At 36.3% G+C, this 22,497-nt stretch overlaps 1 protein-coding gene across 3 annotated transcripts in view; it reads left to right on the top strand.

Annotated features, from left to right (window-relative positions):
- The window catches only part of GABBR2 (gamma-aminobutyric acid type B receptor subunit 2), a 445,865-nt gene that overhangs the window by 288,051 nt on the left and 135,317 nt on the right, over nucleotides 1–22,497 (top strand). For all 3 annotated transcript variants that reach the window (XM_057423018.1, XM_057423019.1, XM_057423020.1), the window contains 4 exons: nucleotides 1,757–1,837; nucleotides 4,079–4,229; nucleotides 4,686–4,818; nucleotides 15,463–15,570. In XM_057423018.1, the coding sequence (XP_057279001.1) occupies nucleotides 1,757–1,837; nucleotides 4,079–4,229; nucleotides 4,686–4,818; nucleotides 15,463–15,570 (473 nt within the window). The remainder of the gene's footprint in view (nucleotides 1–1,756; nucleotides 1,838–4,078; nucleotides 4,230–4,685; nucleotides 4,819–15,462; nucleotides 15,571–22,497) is intronic.

Below are 22,497 nucleotides of genomic sequence, written 5' to 3'. Positions count from 1 at the left end.
CATCAGAGCTATCAGATTTTGGCCTGTTGCTGTAAAGTTATGGCTAGACCAATACCAAGGTGCATGTCCTCCCAGTTTGGTTATAAGTAGATGCTGTGGACAATCTGGCATCTAATGTGCAAAATGTATGTTGGTCTCTCTTCTCTGTAGGTCGTGATGTTTTAGAACTACAGGTAATAGCTGTCGTGCTACAAATACAGATGGAAGTGAATTGGTCCAGTTTTTAGCAGTAATGATTTTAGTTTTTAGATGAGTTCTGGGAAGATTTTATTGTTTAAGACTGTGAAGCATTTATTCCTTTAATTATTTCACAGAGGATTTTTGGCCTGTGACATTTATTTCTAAGAGTATGTATGTGAACACGCTTTGTGAAACTTTCTACAGACCAGGGGATTGCGATTTTATTCCAAACTGGTTTTAAGGCCCCACAGATGGATGATGCTCATGTGAAAGACAAATCAGGTTTTAGAATTGCAGACTCCATCTTTTCACAGGGGTACACCAAATGCCTAGCTATCTCTGCCCCCTCAATGCAGAACTGTTTATTCTGCATAAACAATTTTAACAATAAGATGTGTGGTTTATGTGAGGAAAAGTTTTGCCTCCTGTGAGTTCTCAGATTAGTATTTATCAGCCTGTAGGTTTTACTAAAATGGAGGTAGCTGCTCCATTCAGCAGAGCTGAATGAGCATGATCACTTTGAGCAAGAAAGGAGAAAAGGTTAAGACGGAACTGTTGGGTGAAATACAGTCTTTTCAAATTTGCCAGCTAGTTCAAGATCATCAGCTACCAAAATCAGTGTCACAAATGGGGTCATGAGCTCAAAATTTAAGTCTAAATCAGGTTGTGAATGCCCAGACACAGAGGCCTGAACAGAAATTTTTTGGCTCTGCTGAGACAGCTCATCAAACAAAACTTTAGGTGATATGCCTGTGATTTATAAATCTCTGATCAAAATGCAAAACTTTTAGTGTAGAAGTGATATGTTATTAACTTCTTGCACTTCTAAGCCACACCAAAACCCGAAGAGAAATATCAGAAATTAATTGATGCCAGATGTTTCCGAGGGTGGGACAAAGTGTGCTGGAGTTTCAGCTATAGTGGCAAAGGCAGCAGCCAAACCAATTAAGTTCCTATATCTGCATTACTCTACTCCATTAGGTACAGGAAGGCCATCTATGTGACAATAGTCCTAAAATAGCAGATGAGAGTAACAGTGAGATTTTAGCTCAAGTGCACATTGGTTTTAATTATATAACATAGTAAGTTTTGCAGTCAGGGTAGTAATGAGTTGCTAATTCCTAATCAGCATAAAAGATTAGGTTCCCAGCATATGTATTAACGAGCCTGTCTACTCTGTACTGACTGGAGCCTGCCACTATGACTCCCCTGGGAAATACGTCACTAAGAAAGATGTCCCAGTGGTTTAAATGAGACAGAATGTCTGATTTAGCTATGTCTTTTCTCCCAGCAAAATGTCCTGCATGGTGTGAGGCAGTAAGTAGGCATGTGATCTTTAAGCTGGAGATGTCTGTGCCCAATATCACAATTCCCTGAGTATGTAAATGAGTTCTCAGAAATACTTTGCATTTCTTCAAAGAAAATATTTCTTTTAATGATATCAGCTGTCTGGCATTCTGCTTTAATAACTCCTGCAGTTTTCTTGACGTACTGTCAAAAAAGAAGGCAAAATCAGTTGAATAATTGAGAATATGTGAACTGCCATAAACAATCGCTCTTGTTTGTTTCTCTGCAGAAAGAAAGGAAGTGAAGGTGGGAGAGTACAATGCTGTGGCTGACACACTGGAAATAATCAACAACAGCATCAGGTTCCAAGGTAGGAGAGAAAACTGGAAAGAGGTACAGGGTTGGCATGGATAACTGTATGTAGTTTATAAGACTGTGTGCTGTGTAAAGAAATGGCTTAGGATTTTTAATGTCAAAAAGGTATGACGCTGTATAAAGTGAAAGGGAACGGAGCTGCGATTTAAAAAAAAAAAGGGAGAATTCTGAACAGAAAATTGCAACATTTTGGTATTGTATACTTGGTTTTCATTCCAATGACTAAGACAAATTCAAATTTATATATGTATACAAATGCTTTTCTTCATCTACACCAATGAATAACGTTCTGATTTCATCCCCCTTTCCCAGTCCCCCAGTTCATCACACCTGAGGGTTGTTCTTGTGTGCTGTGTTTACACAAACAAGAAGAAGGTGTCTGTTTTTCTCTGGGAAGTGTTTGTTAAGCAGTTAGAAAACAGGTTTCCAAATACCAAAGATAGCTTTAAGATGGCCTGTGTGAAACAGGACCAGAGGGTGTTGAGCCCAGAAGCATTCTCAAGGTCCCTGGCAGACATATGGGCTGTGCTGTTTTACCTTCTTACCAGTTTTTATCCCATCCTGCTCCAAAGTTAGCGTGAGGACTTACTCTGCCCTCATAGCAGTTAAAGTGTGGGCATAACCACGACTTTCTGAAACTATGATCATGTCAGCCAGACTTCAGCTGAAATTATTTTTAAACGTCTTTCCTGTTGAATATAGGCGTATATATTATTTTTAAAGCTAATAATTAAGATTTAATCTGAAGTTCTGCTATGGTGCAATTGAGTAGCAGAAAGAAAAGTCAGCTTTGGGAGATCTGTGTGGTTACCCCTGGGAGTAATGGATGAGTATCAAGCTTCTGTACCCTATGCTCTGCTACACTTGCTTCCAGTGTCCCAGCACCCAGGGTCCACATGAGCATGACTGGAATTTCACTGAAGTGATCTTAACTGTGACTGCTTGTCCATCTGCCCTGTGAATGCATGCTCTGTGGTGGGAAAGGGAAAAGGGGGGAAAAGGATTTTTTTCTGCAGAAAATGTTGGGTGTAAAGACCAAAGGATAACAAGTTTCCATTTCCTGAATTGTTTCAGCTTAACTTATATGGATAAACATACTTCATTGTGTAAATCTTTGAATGCTCTTCTAGGTGAAAACCAGAAGAGTAGACATAAAATTTAGTGCTGGCAGATGCTAGTCAGTTATGTACAATTCTGCGATCATTTGGTCAACAGAGCTCTTTCTGCCTGTGTACCCATTTTGTGATAAGAAGCTTCTTGGCCCTGGGTGGTCATTCTTGCAGCCCCATGGAAGTCTGATGTGAAAGAATAGGCTTATGAGTTGTAGGGCACACAAATTTCCTTCTGAAGGAAAACAGTGATGCAAAAGGCCTTTTGCCATTCCCCTGTACCAAGGAAAAAATTAGTAAGCAGATAAAATGGAGTGTGGGAACTAGGGGATGCAGAGCTTTATTGCAATCATCAGAAACTAATTGTCATTAAACTGAGAAGCCTTTAATTAGTGGGACCAGACTGTCAATCAAGAACATGGCTTTAAACATAGTTTCTAACTTGAGACATCCAAGTCCACATCTGCAGGGATTTGCAAAGTGGATCTGTCCCTATAAAACCTTTGCTATCCATTTTTCTATATTATTTTACTCTGTAAAGTCCTAAGGGCACCAACAGCCCTGTCTCCCCCTGTCCTGGGCTTTCCCCTTCCCTGGCCACAGCTTGGGACCCTATTTCAGCCCCCCAGGTCTGTCGGTCCCTGTCCCAGTGATGCCACCCCAAGGCTTGCCTACAGCTGTGGTAGGTATCTAGACAGGTTGTTTGGATTTGCCCTTGTAATATTGACACTATGCAGAGAAACAATACTCTCTGTTTTCTACTCAATGCTTTGTCACTTGTTTCAGGAAAGCATAACCTCCTGGTAAACTTTAAAGTCATAGTATGAATTTCAGTTCTTATTTACACTTTAAAATGGGGATGGTTAGAATATATTTTATGGGGCTCTGCATCAAGGTATTGCTGTCTTTTTTCTTCCAAAGTTGTTCACCTGCTCCAGTACCACAAACTTTCTTGTCAATCAATGTGACTAACACATGTCTGTCAAAGTCAGTGATTTAGTCAGCTCCTGATATGACTCACAGTTGCCAAATCTAGCAGATCATGGTATTGTACTTGAGAGGAAAATTTTCTTATAGAAATTCTACATCTGGCTGAGCTTTAGCCTTTTTTCTTACTGTAATTCTAGGACTTGAGCCTCCAAAGGACAAAACAATTATACAGGAGGAGCTACGCAAGATCTCCCTGCCTCTCTACAGCATACTCTCTGCCCTCACCATCCTAGGAATGATCATGGCCAGTGCTTTCTTGTTCTTTAACATCAAAAACAGAAATCAGAAGTAAGACACTCATGTTACTTGTATCACTACTTCTTTTGTATTTAAATGCCATGTATATAAGGAAAGATGTAGAAAGATGATATTTTAGAACTGTTTAATTGAAATCACTGTGCAACATATTAACATTGAAACAGATTGCCTATGTGTTAAGACAAATTCTTTTGTACTACCTGGAAAGTGGATTTATTGTAATTTATGTTTGACTGTCTGCTAGTCACATTAACCATAACTAATACATCAGTTAAATAGGAGGTCTTTTTACAAAATCTTCAAAAACCTGAAGCAGTGCTAGACTTTCTAAAACTGCAAACAGTTTTATAGTGCATGCCTATAGATTTCATAGAGTTCTGCAGAAGGGTTATCTGTTTGCCTGGTTACAAAAATCTCTTCTTTATTGTTTTATTAGCCTAATAGTAATCTTTTCCTCTTTAATGCACTATCACCTTTTGTCCATAGACTAATAAAGATGTCCAGTCCCTACATGAACAACCTTATTATCCTTGGAGGGATGCTTTCTTATGCATCTATTTTTCTTTTTGGTCTTGATGGATCCTTTGTCTCCGAAAAGACATTTGAGACACTTTGCACAGTAAGTAATTCCATATATTCTAGTTGAAGATAGTCTTGCAGGAAGCTCTGAAAGAAATGCAAATAGAAATGTGTATTAGTTGGGCATCTCATTCTGTTTAATCACTGATTCTCTTAGCTCTTCCTTGAGACATTTTTTAGGTCCAAATTCTGAAACATGCACAAAGCTGTATTAGTACTATTACTATTATTATTATTGAAATCTTCAAGTGCATTGAGATTTGGCCTCAGACTGAAAGAGTAGATGTAGGTTCTTGGTTTGAAATTTTACATATGAAGATTATTTGTTAAAGGTTGTGATAAGTAATGATATCTGTGAAGCCTTTACATTTTCTTTATGGACTCCATATTACTTTAGACTTTGTGACAGCTGCTTGTCTGAGTCTTTTTGGCTGAGTCTCCAAAGACTTCTACTATTTCTAGGCTACACTATACACTCACACAAGCATAGATGCATGTAAAATATATTCTAGTTAAATCCAAACAAGCTATTCTGAAACCAAATTAAACATGTACACCTAGAAGCTTGTCTTAATAGCTTGCTGTAATAAGTAACTTGGCTTACAGAGGCCATTGCAAAGAAAAGAAAAGAACTTCACTGCAAGGATATTCCTTCCAAAGCCAATACAATCATCATTTGAATGTATCAAATATTTTCTCCTCAAAAAATTCTGTGTTTGGCCCATTGACTCAGAAGTACCTTGAGTAACAAGGATCAAATTCAAGTCTCTAGAAAGTTGCACTTCACATGCACCTTTTTTTTAAGGAGCCTGAATTTCTGATGATGGCATTAGAGGAAGGGAAACTTTACTTCCAGAGAATAATTTAAAGTGTGAAAGTTCTACGCCTAAACTGAGGTGGTGCAGACACATCTCAGTATTTCAACTAAAATTCTTCATACTGACTAGAGCCAATATAGAAGTGAAGTACCATGTGACTTGTTCAGTTATACCGTTTCAAAACACTGGAGAATATTTTAGTATATGCTAATATACACTAGAAGATATAGTATAGGTGAACTTATAAGATTTTCTGTGCAAAGTCTTAGCTTCCTTATTTAGGCCTGGACACAGCTGTATTTTAGACACCTAAGTGTTAGCAGCAAAAGAAAGAAGGAGAAAATACCCAGTCTTCCTACAGCTAGAGCACAAATTCTCTGTAGAGCTAGAAGAAAGAGATGCCTCAAGGACTTCAAAAGGGTGATCCTGTTCACCTCTCCCAAACTAGTATATGTCTGCCTGAATACATAAGGAACAATAGGAAGCGGAAGATGCCAGCATCCATTTTTTATCCAGCAATTATGGCCTTTTTTGTAAAACAGTTTCTAATGGAGCAGAAGTGTCATCAGGAAACCAGTTTTGGCGTCAATCTCCATCCTTTTCTGGCTTTCCATTGTAGAAGAATATAATGGCAGGAGGTGCAAATTTTAGCTCCTGGTGTCTACTCAGCCTTTAGGGTCTTGTATTCAGAGCTCCTGACTTCACTGTCAGGATATAGGCCACTGTATGACTATCCTACAACCCTCCTCTTGAAGCAGCCAAGCACCATGGAACAGAAGGAAAGAAAGTGGGAACCAGAGGTACCTATCATGGAGCTGTTCTAGGGAACAGGTTTCCATCCAGATTTAGCTATATAAAACTAAATTTATGTCATCCTTTAAATGTGAAACAGCTCAGAATTTACTCTCAAAAATGAACCATCATCCTAAATCTTGTGCCTCTGAGCTAGAACATTTCTGCTATCTGATTTTTCTCTGATATACTTCTCAAAATGTAGCTGCTACTCTCATATTCTAAATACATCAAAATTTAAGTGAGGTCTGTCTGATCTTACATATCTCTTCCTTTTTTTTTTTTTTGTTTCTTTAATTTGTATCTGTCACATTATGTTAAGTCTGTTTTTCTGTCTGCCAGAAAGAGAAATATCTGAACGGGCGCTCAAGTATGCTAACTACTTAACTGACCAATAAAGAAAGGAGTAGGGCAGAATACTGTGTTCTTAAAGCCAAACTTTGATTAAGAAGTATTGTCATATGCCTTAAAGAAGATTTTTTTTTATTATTTTAACATAGTGAAATGTTATAATTCACTATGTTAAACAGAGCAGAGCCTGTGAGATTTTTCCCCAGTCTTGGTTTTCTAGGTTTTTCAGTCCAGTACAGAAGCATTTCTGATTGTACTTTTTCGTGCCTGGCTGCTGATTTATTTTATGAATCCCAGTTCTGTCAGTGATTAGTATTACACTTATAAATGCAAGAAACCCTTCAGAATCAACCTACCAGGGAATTCTATTCTAACCTCCTGTTTATTGAAACAATTCTTGTAAAATTTCTTCCTCCAATTATACTTTTTTCAGTGGGGTAGCTTATGCTTCTCTTAGAAATCATTTATATGACCACCATTAACTGTGGCAATGCACTTTCCTTGTATGTAGAAAACTCTGAGGTATTGCTGGAGAATTTGTAAATATGGGAGACAAACCCACTTTTTTGTTTAGTAATTCTTCTGTCTCTTCTCCTTTCTCCCACAAAAAATCCACTAAGTGCTGGGTGCAGCATATACATTTGGCTTCATATCATGAACATTTGTATTTCCATTTCGGCAACATACTTAGTGGTTTCATAAGGACTACTTACAGATACCAGTTCTTATAGGACGAGGGCGGTACAAATCTGTCTTGATCATCCATTTCCCTGAAAATGCATTATTTTGATTGCCCATTCTACCCATATTAGAGATTAGTTTAAAATTCCCTTTTTATGCAAGACTGGCTTAGTTTTTAAAAGAAGCAGCTACAATGGAGAGTGATCATAAAAAGCAACTGAGCCAAAAACATATAACAGCTACATCTCAGGCACAGAGAAGAGTCATGAAAATGAAGGGAGACATTTTTTTTTTTTTTTTTTTTGTGGAAATAAAAATTTTGATTTAGCTTTTGAAAGCAGAAACAAAACTAAAAAGCTGTCATTAGTGTTATCCCCTCTCTAAGCCAAGTAATCACCCTCCTTGTCTTCTATATTTCAAAAGCTATTAGATCTCACCAGTTGCAGTGCAAACACAATAGCAAGCTTATTTAATTAGATATATTATATATGGTCTCTGTTTAATTTTTTGATTTTTTTTTTTTTACAACACTTATAGAATGTCCTTAAATACTCCTGAATCAACCCACAAAACTGTGGAAAAATGGTTTCCAGATTGTAGCTATTACATCCTAAACCTATTGTCTGTCCTTCGCCTATAGCACAGTGTTTGTAACATTTTTTGGAGGGTGAAGTGCTTTACAATATCTAGTCTTTTTGAATTTTCTACACCTACGTCTGCATATGGCATATGTTATACACTATGTCTTGTAGCAATATGAAAGGCAGATTTTGTCTTTCTTTACTGATTTTTCATAGTCTTGTGTCTGCCCCACTGAGAGAACAGATAGGCAAGGTGGAACTCCATGGTCCACATTGCATCTTGTCTTGTGAAACCCTGAACCTGTGCAAGATGAAGACTCCAGGGTAGTGTAAGAGTGGAGAGACATCCTGAAAACATCAAAGACTGAGAGACTGCAGTTAGGAGCAGGAAGGAAAAGCCATGTGTGAGAGGTTATAGAACAGGTTCCTAGCGATGGGGACAGGCTGCAGGGTGAGTGGGATGCTGGGCAATTTGAACATAGTGGCTGAAAGTAACTCTGGAAGAAAGGACTTGCCTTTAATGGTAGAGGAGGCAGAGGGAGAAGATGTATGAACCTTCTATTTATTTATTTATGCCTTATCTTCCATTGTCATTTTGAGTTTTCTCTTTATCACCATTCTTGTGGGGACTGACTAAAAGGAAATTGGGCAGTGCCATCTCAAAGCTGGTGCTGTCTTTGTGTACTCTGGGTAAGAACCACTTGGAATAAGGCCGTGTGTGACCAAATGCCATCTGACCTTGATATTTGGTTAGCAGTTGATGATGTGTTCCTTATTTGTACCCTTTATGCTCTTCAGGAATTGACATTGGTTTTAGAGGGATTTTTCCCTCTTTAGACTTTATATTTACCTAATTACTTTCCTGAAATGGTTTAATTTTGGCCAGGAATTAGAAAAGCAGCAGATAAGAGACTCAGCTCCTACTGAACTGAAAAAGGATTTGGACCTCTAATCTGCTTCTTTGTCTCTCCAAACCATAGACTTTTTTTGTGGTTATAGTCTGGACTTTTTAATTTTGTGTATATTCTTTAGTTTGTTTCCTTCTTGATTGTTTAGCTGTTAATTTTAATCTCCCTTTTGTATAATAGCTTCCATAATTGTCCTCGCTGTCATTCAGTCTGAGACTGATCTCACTCCTATTTAATTCAAAGGCAGTTCTGTTACTGAGTTTAACATGAGCCTGATCAGCTTCTATTTTAGAAATGACATTTTTCTTGGGGGGAAAAAATTAAAAAAGTAGAGACAAAAGTTACAACATTGAATGGATCCTTGAAATAAAATTAATTCACATGCTGAGGCAAATGCACCACAACCTTGCCAGAGATTTATTTAGTAAGATAATATCTTTAGAAGATTTTGCCTCTTCTTCAGTAGGACGACAGACAGATTTTAAAACCCCCTTATAGAATCAGGAGCATTTGCAATATCTTTTACACTACCCATGGATTAATTCTGAAAAATGATCTGAAATACATTAAGAAATCACTACAGGAGATCTCACAGCATGTGAAGTGCCGCTGTACTTAATTTATGTGAAAACAGCAGGATTTAATTCTCTAATGTTATTGCCACTTACGTTTTACAAGAACTGTGCCAGTGCCACACAAATTCGGAAGAATGAGTTAAAAGTCATAAACACATGTCAAAAACTGTTTGATATAAATGAGAAAAGTATAATTCAAATGGATGAACTCATACTTTTTTGCCTGCGTGTACTCACACAGGGGATTTTGCCATGGTTAGTAGAAGAAGGATCGAACCCCAGTGAAAACTTGTTGAGATGACATGTTTTTGTTCATCATAATTACCCTTTATGTTCCCAGTTTGCCAAGAAAAATATAAGGCACTTAATTTTCAGCTCATGAGTAGTCCACAGAAATCAACAGAATTGTCTAGTTAAAGATAATTGTGGTCTCAGGGGCTAAATGCACAGCACAGTTTATTCTTGTGTTTGTCACTTCTAAGCATCTAAGTCTAGTACTAAGATGCCACCAAGCCACTCAGCACTGATGTTCAGCTGCAGCCTAACCCTGTCAGCACTGCAGCTTCAAACCCAGTGTGTGTGCAAAAGTAGCTAATTATTGATATTCTCCGAAGGATTCAGCCTGAGTCTCATAAACTGAGCTGGAGAGTGGAACGTCAAGTCCTATGAAAGACAGATTTGATAGTTTTTATTTAAAAGAAACCATAAAAATTAAGATCTTGAGAAGGTAAAAATAATGCTTACGAGAATCTTTAATTTGGATGATTTCTTTGCAGAAACATAATCTAAATGTTTTGCTAACTGGAGAGGTGATAAGGAGTTTGTAGCTTTTTATACAAGTATTTATGGAAGTTCTTTGTGCTGACATTTGTTTTTCTTTATTCTTCATTCTGATTTCTTTTTTTTTGCAATCTTAAAATTGTAACAACAACAAAAAAGGACTCTCTAGCATATTCAGTTCAGAAGGCTAGCTTTGGGGCTTTTCTCTTGCAGTTTAACACAGGAATAAAATACATCATACATCACTTTCTTAATCAACTGCATTTGAAAATGTTATTATTGCTTTCATGAGTGTGGTACTCTCCCAGGCATATCTTGTGAGTTCATGAGTGTGGTACTCTCCCAGTCATATCTTGTGAGTTCATGACTGTGGTCTTCTGAATGCGTATGTAGTGGTTGCCAAACCTGGGAAATTAATGACACTTCTCTAAAAGTGAAACTTTTCAGCTTTTATCATTTCAGTCTGTTTTCCAAGATAACCTTATTTTATAATTTAATGTAGAGTTTTAGTTATATTTAATTATTTTTACAATAAATATTATTGTTTGTCTGAAAGTTACCAGTGCCTAAAATTGTGGTTTTGTTTGTAAGCTTCATTCTTAAGTGTATATAAACAAAGACAGACTTTTACATCTTTGTTCAGGATGTTCCTGATGCTTTCACCATTTTCTAATTTTCCCTTAATAACTCATTGCTCACAATTAGATGGCTTCTTTTATTAATAATGAGTTGTAATTCAAATAAATTTATAGGTCTGTTACACAGATATATAATTAGTAACCACTTCACCATTCACATAACGAGATGATGGGAAAGGTGCAGATAGATTTTTGTGACGATATCAGCAGCATTCAAAACATAGGTTAAAAACCTGAAGCTCAAGGTTGAGAGGAAATATGATTCCAATGGAAGTAACTTTATAGAAGGCTGTTAAGCTATAAGTGCTTAAGGAAGAATAGTCTTACTTAGAAACTTATGGATAGATTTAAAACAGGTGTTTTGTTGCAAAGGGAAGTTGAAAAGAAAGGCTCCTACAGGACATAAGGACATAAGGAGTATCTTGTTCATAAATGCAGTGACTCTAGCTGAAAATTACAACATTTGTTTAAACACCTTACAACATTTGTGTAATGTTTGAAAAGGCTTTTTTTTTGTTTGTTTAAAATAAACATAATAGCTGTTCCAAGTCTGGAAACAACCCAGAATGTTCTGTTTCTCTGTGGAGACACTTTCAGTGTCTGGTGGTTTTCAACTGTGATGTCCACTAATTAAAAAAAATATATTTCTAGCTTTTTCAGTTATCACAAGTAATGCACCTTGCAAGAGCTCAATCAAGTAATTTATAAAAATCACAAATTCCAGCCATTGGTGCATACACAGTATTTTCATAAATAGGCCCCAAACCAATATAGTATAAGAAGTATAAGGAAAAGAAAAATAGGAAACTACATTTTAGCATCTGCATAGACATACTTGGTTGTTGTATACCAAACAGTATTATCTCCTTTGACACTTGTGAGAGGAGATGTTTGATTAGTCAAGATATCTTATTAAGAAAAATAGTAGTAACCAAGAAATATAAGCAGATAATTGAAGGCATATCCTAAAATTCTGTGCAGGCATGAGAAATTTTGTAATGACCAAACCTATTTTTACAAATTACCCTTCTATAGGAACACAGGAATATTTTCAGGTTTTTGTGTCTAGTTTGGAGTAGGGATTTGAATGCAAATTTCCCATCTCCTAAGGAGATGTTCTTCCTGTTCTTTTGGTAAATATTGAGGGGAGAGTGATCTTCCTCAGCTTCTTCTATTGAAAAGCATCATTAAAAACTTCCAACCTGAGAGAATTCCTGATCTACTGTATAACATCATGGTCATGCACTCCAATTATTAGTGTTATTTTTATCATGTTCTTTCAAATGAGTGGGATTTGTAGGTATAATACATTTAACAATATAAATAGGCAGATATATGAATTTTGCTGTTTTCTAAATTTTTCATTTTGCTACATGCATTAATGAATTATAGCAGACAAATTCGAGGTCATTTTCTTCAAAACTAAAAACTTGTTTTCATCTGAACCTTATTGTCTCATTCTTAGCAGGAGTGATATCATTTTTACAAAATCTGCTGGCATGTTTGAAATATAATGTTTCCAATATAGTCAATAGTTATATTATTCTAATTTACACAATCCAGATCAGGAATACATGACACTTTTTCAACCAAAAATTGTAGAAATAACATTTTTCTGAATATTGGGTTAGAAACATATTATGATCATAATTGATTTTATTACTATTCCCAAGAGGCAATTACTGTTTCAGCGAGAACAAACCAGTGTCTTATTAGAAACATGAAAATACCATGTGTCTGTTTGCCAAATATATCACTAAACTGTACACAAAAGAGCTGAATACTTATTAATAGCAGCAAAGACATTGAATGCTAAGTATGGTTATCAGTGCTCAATTGATGTGAAGTAAAAAAGATGTAACTGGCTAATACGAACATGTTGATATGAAACATATTTTTTAAATCAGAGCAGATTTAACTTTGGTTTTACTGAATTTATTAGTATAATGTACGACAATGGATAACAAGTAAGATGTAAAAAAATAACATATTAACATGAAAATAGTATGAAAAATTATTCAAAATAATACTTTGCTGACCTATCTATTCCCATTTGGGGGGGGTTACAGGTTTTTTTTCTAATACCACATTCAAAAATGTTACAAAGTGGTAACATGTGGTTTGAATCTAATCACGATTGGTTTACGGGTTTTATTAACAAGATTAACCAGCAGTCAGTGAATGATATGTTCAGGATCAGTATTGGCAATGCAACAGATAAACCACACCATTAGATGCTAATAAAACATTAATGCATACATAAAAATATCTAAAGAGTCTTCTATGAGCAATCCCATCATTTTCTAATAAATGCACAGGCTGAGTTACAAGCAGGAGCCTCCTGCTCACAGGATGCATGGCTTACCAGCACACCCTTTCTTCTTGGGGTGAAGGTTCGCCCAGACACACATTCTGTGAGACATGTGGGCTGTGTGCCCTGGTATGTATCTCTGCAAACTGATAATGGCCACACAGGTGATGCAACACCCCTGAGTTAACACTTTACATTTGAGGTGTGTGTCCCTGCGCGGTGCAGGGTGTTACCAGATTTGCGCATATTTCCTTACAGACAGTTTTTGGTTGTCAATTCATATAAATTCTTATTTGTCAAGACCCAAGGTGTTGTGTCTACTATCTCACTGATTCACCATTTTTGACCATACATATTTATTTTAAGGAACAGCAGTCATTTTATGTTTCTTATTGCTTTATCAATACTTTTTGAGTGAGTCACATAACTATTTTTTTTATTTTTCACTTTGATACCCAGTCACTAATGATTACTAAAAATCAGAATTTCTATTCCACAGAAAATTTTTTTGGAAAAAAATCACATTTTGAATTTAAAAAATTGAAATTCTGAAGATGTGTGGAAAGGCAAAAACTAGATAACATGTATTTAGAAGTGAAACACTGAGATTACTCTTAATGTTTATAATAGATCCCAAATTTTGCATCCTACTGCAACACTTAGTTTCTCATCAATATGCATGTCCTAAAGTTACAAATTCAAAATCCCAAACACTGCAGAAGTCAGATGTGAAACTAGGCTGGTTTCCAGTGAAAAACATTTCCTCTAGGTCATCCAAAGGATTTTTTTTTAAATCCTATTTCAGAATGTCCTGGTTTTCATAAATCAAATTCTTGTATAGCCAAATTTATCTCTAGTGGCCAAAGGTGCATGGTCAACATGGCTAAAAGAAGGCTGGCTTGCCTTTTTTCTAGCTTTGCTTTCACTGTCTGTAGCCATTGTTTTTCCCCTTGTTTTTCCATCTGCAGTATAGAGTGCATTTTATTTTTACTTCTTTGCTCCCTTTTGTGCAGTCTCCCTTTTTGACAGCCAGCCCATGTGGAGTCTCTAGAGGGAGAGGAAATTGTTCATCCTCCTTGTGATTTCTCAAGCTCTCAGATTCAGCTGCGAGGCTTCCAGCTCCCCGGCTGTGCCTCTCTCATGGTCTTCCACTTGTAACATTGCTACACTCTGTAGTCTCTAGTCCCTCTTTGGAGAAGGAAATAGGTCTGTTCAGTGCAGAAAAGACTTCAAACAACCAAACCTCCAGGAAAACAAAAAGAGAAACTTCCACAGAATTAAAGCGGCTGTGCAGACAGAGCTTACTATAACTCTCAAAGTCACTGGCTTAGCTAAAACCAAGTATGAAAGTGAGGGCTACCTACAAGTATGCTATGGGCAGGTGGGAAATTCCACAAATAGCTTTTATGACTTATATTCTGTCCTTCCTGGGAAATTTGAGGGTTTTTTATTAAAAAATAAAAAAAAAAAAAAAAGAAGTCATTCTAGGTTTTACTCTAAAGAAATCAAGTCATTTTTAGTTTAAGTATCTGGTTTTCTCTTGGAAGCTCTCTATGAGGAAAACATCTAGATAGGTCTATGTCAAAGCTGTGGCCAGTTCAAGATCCCATTACTCCATTGTTCTGTGTAAGCTCACCGTCTGCTTTTTCTTAGGCCCGTATTGCAGGTATTATCTTTGATTCAGGTCTTGTCTCTGAGGCCTGCTCACCAAGGCTATGTTCCTGTCTTGCTATTTTTCCCTTTATGAAAATTTAAGTCTTTTTTTCTTTTCAGAATGCTCAGGGTCTGCATTGAGTGATGCATACCTCACACAGTATAATTTCTTCTTATTTAGTCTGAATAACATCTCTACTTCTCTGTTAATTTCTGTTCAAAGTGTTAATATTGGCTCCCTGGGTACTTTTTGTAGTCTCAGTCTTTTGGTTTCCTCCACTAGTTCCTTTCCTGTCTCCACAGAACACAATAAAGCTGGAAAAAAAAAAAGGTAGAATATTGTAAGAGTTGTAATTTTAATAAGGAAGAGATTGTTAATTCAGTATCCAGATTTGTTATACTTGGAAAGAGGATGGAAGGAGGAGGAAAATAGCAAGAAAGAGACAATTCTGAAATGACAACATGTTTTGAAGTTCTTTAAATATTTTTTCCCAAGGTATTGAGAAAAACTTTGGCTGAAATGATGATATCCATATTATCTACTGAAAATTAAGTACCTTTGTCTTATTTTATATATATGTTTATTTTTTGTTTAGGTCCGAACATGGATTCTTACAGTGGGATACACAACTGCGTTTGGAGCAATGTTTGCAAAAACGTGGAGAGTTCATGCAATTTTCAAAAATGTAAAAATGAAGAAGAAGGTGAGGGGAAGTAAACTCTTATTGCCCTGTTAATATAATTTTCTGGTTTGCTGCCTTTCCTGAGTGGCCATACTTCTGCTGACTCTGTTCATGTGTCACATTCAAAGATCCTGAATGGTTGGACATGGGAGCTTTCTTGGTCTCCTTTTTAGTCTCTGAGAGGTGGAGTTGATCATCAGCCCTTCAGTCTTTATAATGAGAGGTGGACAGTGGAGACGGCTATTAACTGTCAAAGTGAATTTGGATCCTCTTATTTATTCTGTTGTTTCAGCATCCAGAGGTCTCTCCTGGTAGATTCACAGATGTTATGAAGTGTTTTCTGTGTATGTCTGTTTGGGATACAGGTATTACACACACATTTCTCATGGATTGGTTGGAGGAGGCATGAAAAAGTGCTGTTTATACAGCTTGCTTTCTAATTTGGACTGAAGTTGCATAAACTTACCCTAAGACTGGTAGGAACTGAACCACAGTAGCTGTGTCCAGCATTTTTGGTACAGCACATTTTCTGTAAATTGTTAGTCTCAGCTTAGGAGTAGTACAACACTTCATGTATGTACTGTTCATTTGATATCTTTCCCATGGAGCTTCTTTTCACACATGAAATGGTTTTAATTCTACGGTTTTATTTAAAAATGGGAAAACTGGTAAGTAGAAATCATTTTGATGGAAAAAAGCATTAACAGAAATGTGCATGAAACAGAGAAATTAAATTATTAGAGAGAAAAGTAGTGCCAAATGCATTTCCTATATACAGCTGAATAGATTTATTCTAATAAGTGTTTAAAAGTAATTTACATTCAATATAAGTGCAACAATATTCCAAAATCTCTTCAAATTCTTGTTAATTTCCCTCAGTGTGTGGTCACGGAAGAGCTGTATTACTATTTTTCTGGTTGTACTATGCCATTTGTTCCACAGTTGCAACATGTAGGGAATTGCTGTCACCACAAGATACACATATCCCTGAAAAGGTTCAGATAGACAGAGAGTTAATTCAGTTTCTAAGAGGATTTATGTCTTACATAATCAAGGAAATACGAGCTGTGGTTGGAACTGGATCTACCGCTGTAGCACCTTACAACACAACCACCTAGCATTTACCTCTACTCATGTCAAGTTTGCTTAAATTTTTGCTAATTAAATCCCAAGCATCTTTCAGTATAAAAAATAATGAAGAGTAAATAATGAATATCTTAAAAGTAACTAAGATTATAAGTTTCTGCACTAGAAGCAGGATACTCTGGATGGAGGGAAGTGGAGATAACCCTTTCTGCACCTGTGCAAAGAACCCACCATAATACAGTTTATGCTACCATAGTCCAGTGTACATTTTTCAAGGATCTTACACTTCCTGTGTTAAAGATTTTTAACCAAAGTCAAGTCAGTATTTTACCTTCTTGAAAAATGAAATTTTATGTTGCAAATATGTTTTCAGCTATATTGGTACAAATCTTTGTAAATTAGTGAAGCTATAGAAGAGACTGCCAGTGTAACAGGTAAAAGCTTTTAGTTTATAACCTTTATTATCCTGAGAATTTTATCATTTCTACAATACAGACTATTCCAAATTGGAATGAACAGGTACTTCAGTGGGCTGTCACTAATTATTTTCTTCAATGTTTTTCAGAAAACATTTCATTTTACGCCTTTAAGTTGCTACTCAATAAATTTTGCTGTCTGTAAATTAAACATAATTCTCAAATTCTACATAGTGTCTATTCTTCAACAAGCCCATCAACAATTGCAAATTTTAATTCTTCATTCACAGCTGGATTTTAAAGTTTATTTTAAATCAGTTAAAAAGACACTGACTGTCATAAGGGAGATAAATTTTCAGACATCTGAATGCTGACCAACGAGATGCTTTACTCTGAGTTATACAAAAAATGTCAAATATATTAGGACACCTTATTCAACATTCTGTGATTAAGTAAATACATCTTTGTTCTGTAAACTTTAAAGAATGGCTTTTCCACAAAATTCTCTTTATTTGCTCTATTTGGATATCCCACTCCAGAACATGACCATGAATCATAATTAGACAACAGTTTTCTTAATGCAAAACAAATTAGCTATCCATAATAAATGTTTACTAGTCATACATTTCCTGTCTTTGATTTGCCAGGACATATAAAACAGGTTTTAAGAGTTGATTGAAAACCATGGTGTTCTTTACTTACGTCTTACAAGAAGGACATTTCAATTTCAGCAGATGTAGTTTACAGACAAAGTATTTTGTATCTATGGGAGGAAATAGAGATTTTCAGAAACAATATCTAAACTGATAAATAAGCAAAGTTAGTGCTGCATGAAGAAGCACATTAATGTTTTTTGAAGTAATTATGCCGTGGCAGAACAGATTGGCATTTTGATATGAGAGTACAAAGTTCCAAAATTAACTAAGTACTGTGGATCCTGTTCATCATATTCATCGCTTCCGTTTCCACCTGTATATAACAGTAAAATCTCACCTTTCTGTACACCACTTTTGCCTGTTATCCTGAATGTTTTCATCAGGAAAAATTTCCAAAGAGTACAATTTCTTCACAGAGAGAAAGACTGTCTGTACAGCTTTTGAAAATACTGGTTCATTCATTTCGTGGAAGTGGGTGTTAGGAGTGAATCTGTTTATCTTCATCAGACAGTGCAATCTTGCTTCCAAACTTTTATTGGGCACTTAGCTTAAGTGTACAACATGTTTTTGTGAAGAGATGGTGGATTTCTCTCTCATTGTGAGAAAATGTATAGAATTATAAATAGTAATACACTATATTTTAGTGCAGTGGAAAGTGGAACTAAATGATTTAGAGGGTCTTGCATTAGTTGAAAATTTTTATTAGCTTCTAGTTATAAAGCTGTCAAAAATCTCTTTCATTTTCACCCTTTAATACATCCACTCCTTCGTTATTGGGAAAAAAACCCACCCAATAAAATTCAGAATACACTCCTTCTGTTATCAGGCTAATAACAGACAATTTTTACAAAATTCCCAGAGCTCTGTTACCATTTTTGATCCTGCTAGGGCTCAAAGGAAGCAAATTAAAATGTATTAATTCTAGCTGAATCTGAGCCAGAGGGGTGCAAGGGAATCAATTTTTGTCAAATGGAAATGACAAAATCAGTAGGGGAAATAAATTATTTTTTAGTTTTAAAAAGGTTAATAGAGATAATGGAAAGTGGAATAGAATTAGTATTAAAAATAACTGTAACACTTATAATTGAGGTGCAATTCTGGTTTTGATACGTCTCCTTTTTGTTGGTTTTCTAGGCAGCAGAAGATATTCTGCTGCCCAGTGAGAGGATGGCCACTCTCATCAATGAGAGATGGGGAATGCTTCTATGCTCCCCTTGCCAGCAGAAGGACTGGCTATGGGTAAGGAGAGAGACTGGAGAATATCAGTGGCAGGAGAGCATGTGTTGTCCTGTGAAAGCCTTGGCTAGCCTAAGTTTAGAAAGGTGTGAGGCTTCTTTTATTATGGGAACTGCAGTATCTTAGGTTTTAGGGAGCATTAAAACAGCTCTGCATAGTGACTGCTCCTCCACAACTCTAGTATGTCAAATAAAGACTGTTTGCTTTCAATAAATAACCAGAATAGTAATAAAGTCAAAGCAGTGGTATTTAAAGCCTCTATAAACATTATATGTTCTATTCAGAGACATATATTTGACCATTTGTAAGTGAATGCAATAATGCATGGTGATCTGGGTCACAATGTTGCTTGTTGTACTTTGTGTTTCAAAGTTCAATACTTCTTAGTTGATGTTGTTATAAGCTCATCTACCTTTAACATAATACATTCAACCTGTCTACTTGTACTTAGTTCTTTAACTATGACCTAAGGAAAGGGATGGTTTATGTTTAATTTTCACTGAAAATATTGTCAATCTAATCAGTTACTGCTACCACTGTAGACTTCTGGTGGCATATGTCTTTATGTTGACAGTTGTTACAAGGTAAATAGAGAATATAATTGCACGAGGGATATGTCATAGCATCCTTTTTTAAGATTGCTGTAGTTTGGCCAACATTATTCAGCTCATCGATATTTCATAAGCTTTTCTCTGTTCATAAATTTACTATGTGACTGTAGAGTTCTCACAGATGAGAAGGAGTTAAAGAGCTTGAACAAGTATTGAGATATTGGTACTATCACAGACTTAGAAAGCAACACAGAAAAATGACTTATCAGTCCAGCCTGACTTAGCTATGCCTGTCAGGCTGCAGTCTGGCAAACTTATTTTCTTACATTCAGTCTAATAAGTCCTTAAAAGACTTCTGAAGGGAGCTGTGGTCTTCAGGCACTCCTGAAGACAGATAGGAGATTGTACAGCCTACTTTGTTGACATTAGAAGGGTGAAGGGAGTCTGGCACTGAAAACGAACCACAGGGCCAAGAGGTCAGGAGCAGAGGAGAGACTGAGAATGAGAAATCAGATTAGCTGCTAAGGGCTTTGGAGGGAACGGGAGCCTGTCCAGATAAAAAGAATAGGGAAAAGCTTGGGATTATAGACAGGGAGAAAGAGTTGAAGAGGGAACTGAATTTGGAATTCCCAGAGAGTTAAAGGAAAACTGAAAGCCAGCAAAGAGTTGAATGGGGCAGGAAGGGTTGTAAGAAGTCCTCAAAAAAGCTGTGTATGGTGGGATGTAGGGCCTGAGTTTGGGATTCAAGTGGCAAACTCTCGCTGAGGGACTAGTTCTGATTTAAAATTAGATTAAGATTGTAATTTTGAGGCAGAATGGTAGAGCTGAAAAGTAGGGACATAGACGGGGAAAGTAACATAGGAATGGAAAAGGAATAACAGGCAGGAAAAAAGTTGAAATTAGGACTGGCCAGAATGGTTGTGCAGAAGTCTGGGCAAAGCATAGAAACTGAACACAGGATTTTAGAGTTTTACTGTTCTTTTTTCTATTACTATGTATCTGTAAAACCTAGAGGCAAAATATGTGCCTTGTTGTCCCATTATGCTGTTGTACAGCTCATGATAGCTGCTGGTTACTCTTTTAGTTCCAGCTGATGAGGTGTGCAAAGATCTAAAGGTTTCTTTTGCTGATGAGTGCAGCTCTCTATAATTGAATTCTCTTTCTTTTAATTTTCTTTAAAAAGAATGGGTTCATGAAAATGTTAAAAGGCTTATGTTGTGGATAAGAAGTTAATAATTGAAAACCTACAGCTTGCTAGGATCTCTAGAAGTGTATGTTTGTTTCCCCATGTGCAGTATTAGGACACTAGTGCAGCCTTAGTTTCCTACAGGATACCAGTGTCATGGACCAGGCACAATCAGCCTGCTCTGGCCATGCAATAGAAAAGGGTAATAAAAGAGGCAGTCTTCTGTTGCAGTAGTTTTCACTTAAACCAGAAAAAAACACATAATGAAGAAGGCAGTAGGAGTTTTGAGAAAGGTGGGCTCGTGTACAAGACAGTTAAGCACCAACATGAAGAGAAATAATTGCCATAATTGTTTGTTATGCTTAGAAGTCTCTATGAGTACTGTTTCCAGAAAAGGATAGCACTTGTTTATTGAGAAGCTGATTTATTACCTGAATGAAGCAGTGCAGGAATTCTCAAACTTTTAACCTCATTGCCTTCGCACTCCATTTTTTTAACACAAATTTGTCCACCCAACCTCCCTAATCCATATACTTTATGGTCCATAAGCTGAGGCACGTGGAAGACTGGGAAGGGTAAGAGATCATCCATGCTCTTTCTGGAGTATGGGGCATGTGGGTTGCTCTGAGCAGCACCCAGTCCTGACCCCTCCATTCGGGATAGGAAGCAGCTGGCTGTGTGCTATCACCCTGCAGAACCAGTTTTGGGGAAGCCGTCAGTAGCTGCAATGGCACAGCATCCCCTGAAGAAGCTTTGAGAAGAAAACAGCTGGAGGCCAAATGATTACAAGCTTATGTGTAGCAGCCTTCTCTTCACAACTTGGCTCTGTTTATTGCTATCCCCATCCCTCATTTTTAAACCTCTGCAACTGAGTTTATAAAATGAGTTTAATCTCTAGTTGTAAATTTTTCTATAGGCTTTTCAAGCCACCAATGGAATTTAGAATTTATTGCAATTTATAATCTTTTTCACAAAAGTCCTAAAGAGGTCTTTAAAAAGTTACTTACTATCTTAATAGTTTAAAAATAGATGAAGGAAAGTTTTTCAGATTATATTGTTTAAGGTTTAAGTCAGAACCTCACAGGCCATATCTTATTTACTCACTTATATGCCTTTGTAGGTGTAATTCTGTATTAGCATAAACGTAGTTCATATTACCTCATTAGTTCTTTCTGTAATTACTGCTATAAAATATTTTTCCAGGTCAGTTTTCAGACTGTAAATATTTATATTCCTCCAGGACATTTTTTTCAATCTAGCTAGAGGTTTTTGTGTGTACAACAAAAAGCTATACGCTGGATTTCCCCTAGGATACACATGTATTTCACTAAGTATGTATGAGAGATCATAAGTCTGAAAAGGAGATGTGTCAGGATCCTAAAATGTGCTTTGGGTAACCATATCAACAGTGCAACAATCTATTAGGGACCATCTGCTGAAAATGAACCAGCATATGGATACCTAAACAAATGTTCAGCATTATTGTTCAGTCTTTGAGCATAAGAAAGATAACAGAGATTTGAAATTTGCTTACGTTTGGGAGCCTTTTTTTTCATTATGAACATTTACCACTGGACCAAGTAATCCATAATACTTACAGTGCAGTGTAAATTATTCAGGTAAAGCTTCATGTCTTATTAATATACATATAGTACTTTCTAAAGTGATATAAATGGAAATCTGATTATTTAATAATTTTTTCCCCGAAATAGTTCTAACTATATATTTTAAGCCCAAAACTTCAAAAATAGTCAGTGTAATCCTAGAATCCATATTTAGATGTAAAATAAGCATCCTGTTTTTCATAAGAGCTAATC

The sequence above is a fragment of the Pezoporus wallicus genome, unplaced genomic scaffold (assembly GCF_028554395.1).
Source record: "Pezoporus wallicus isolate ANWC-B61680 ecotype Strahan unplaced genomic scaffold, APGP_CSIRO_Pwel_v1 contig_749, whole genome shotgun sequence".
Taxonomy (NCBI): Eukaryota; Metazoa; Chordata; class Aves; order Psittaciformes; family Psittacidae; genus Pezoporus; species Pezoporus wallicus.
Note: the sequence above shows the minus strand (reverse complement) of the source record. Positions and strands in the feature narration are given on the sequence as shown.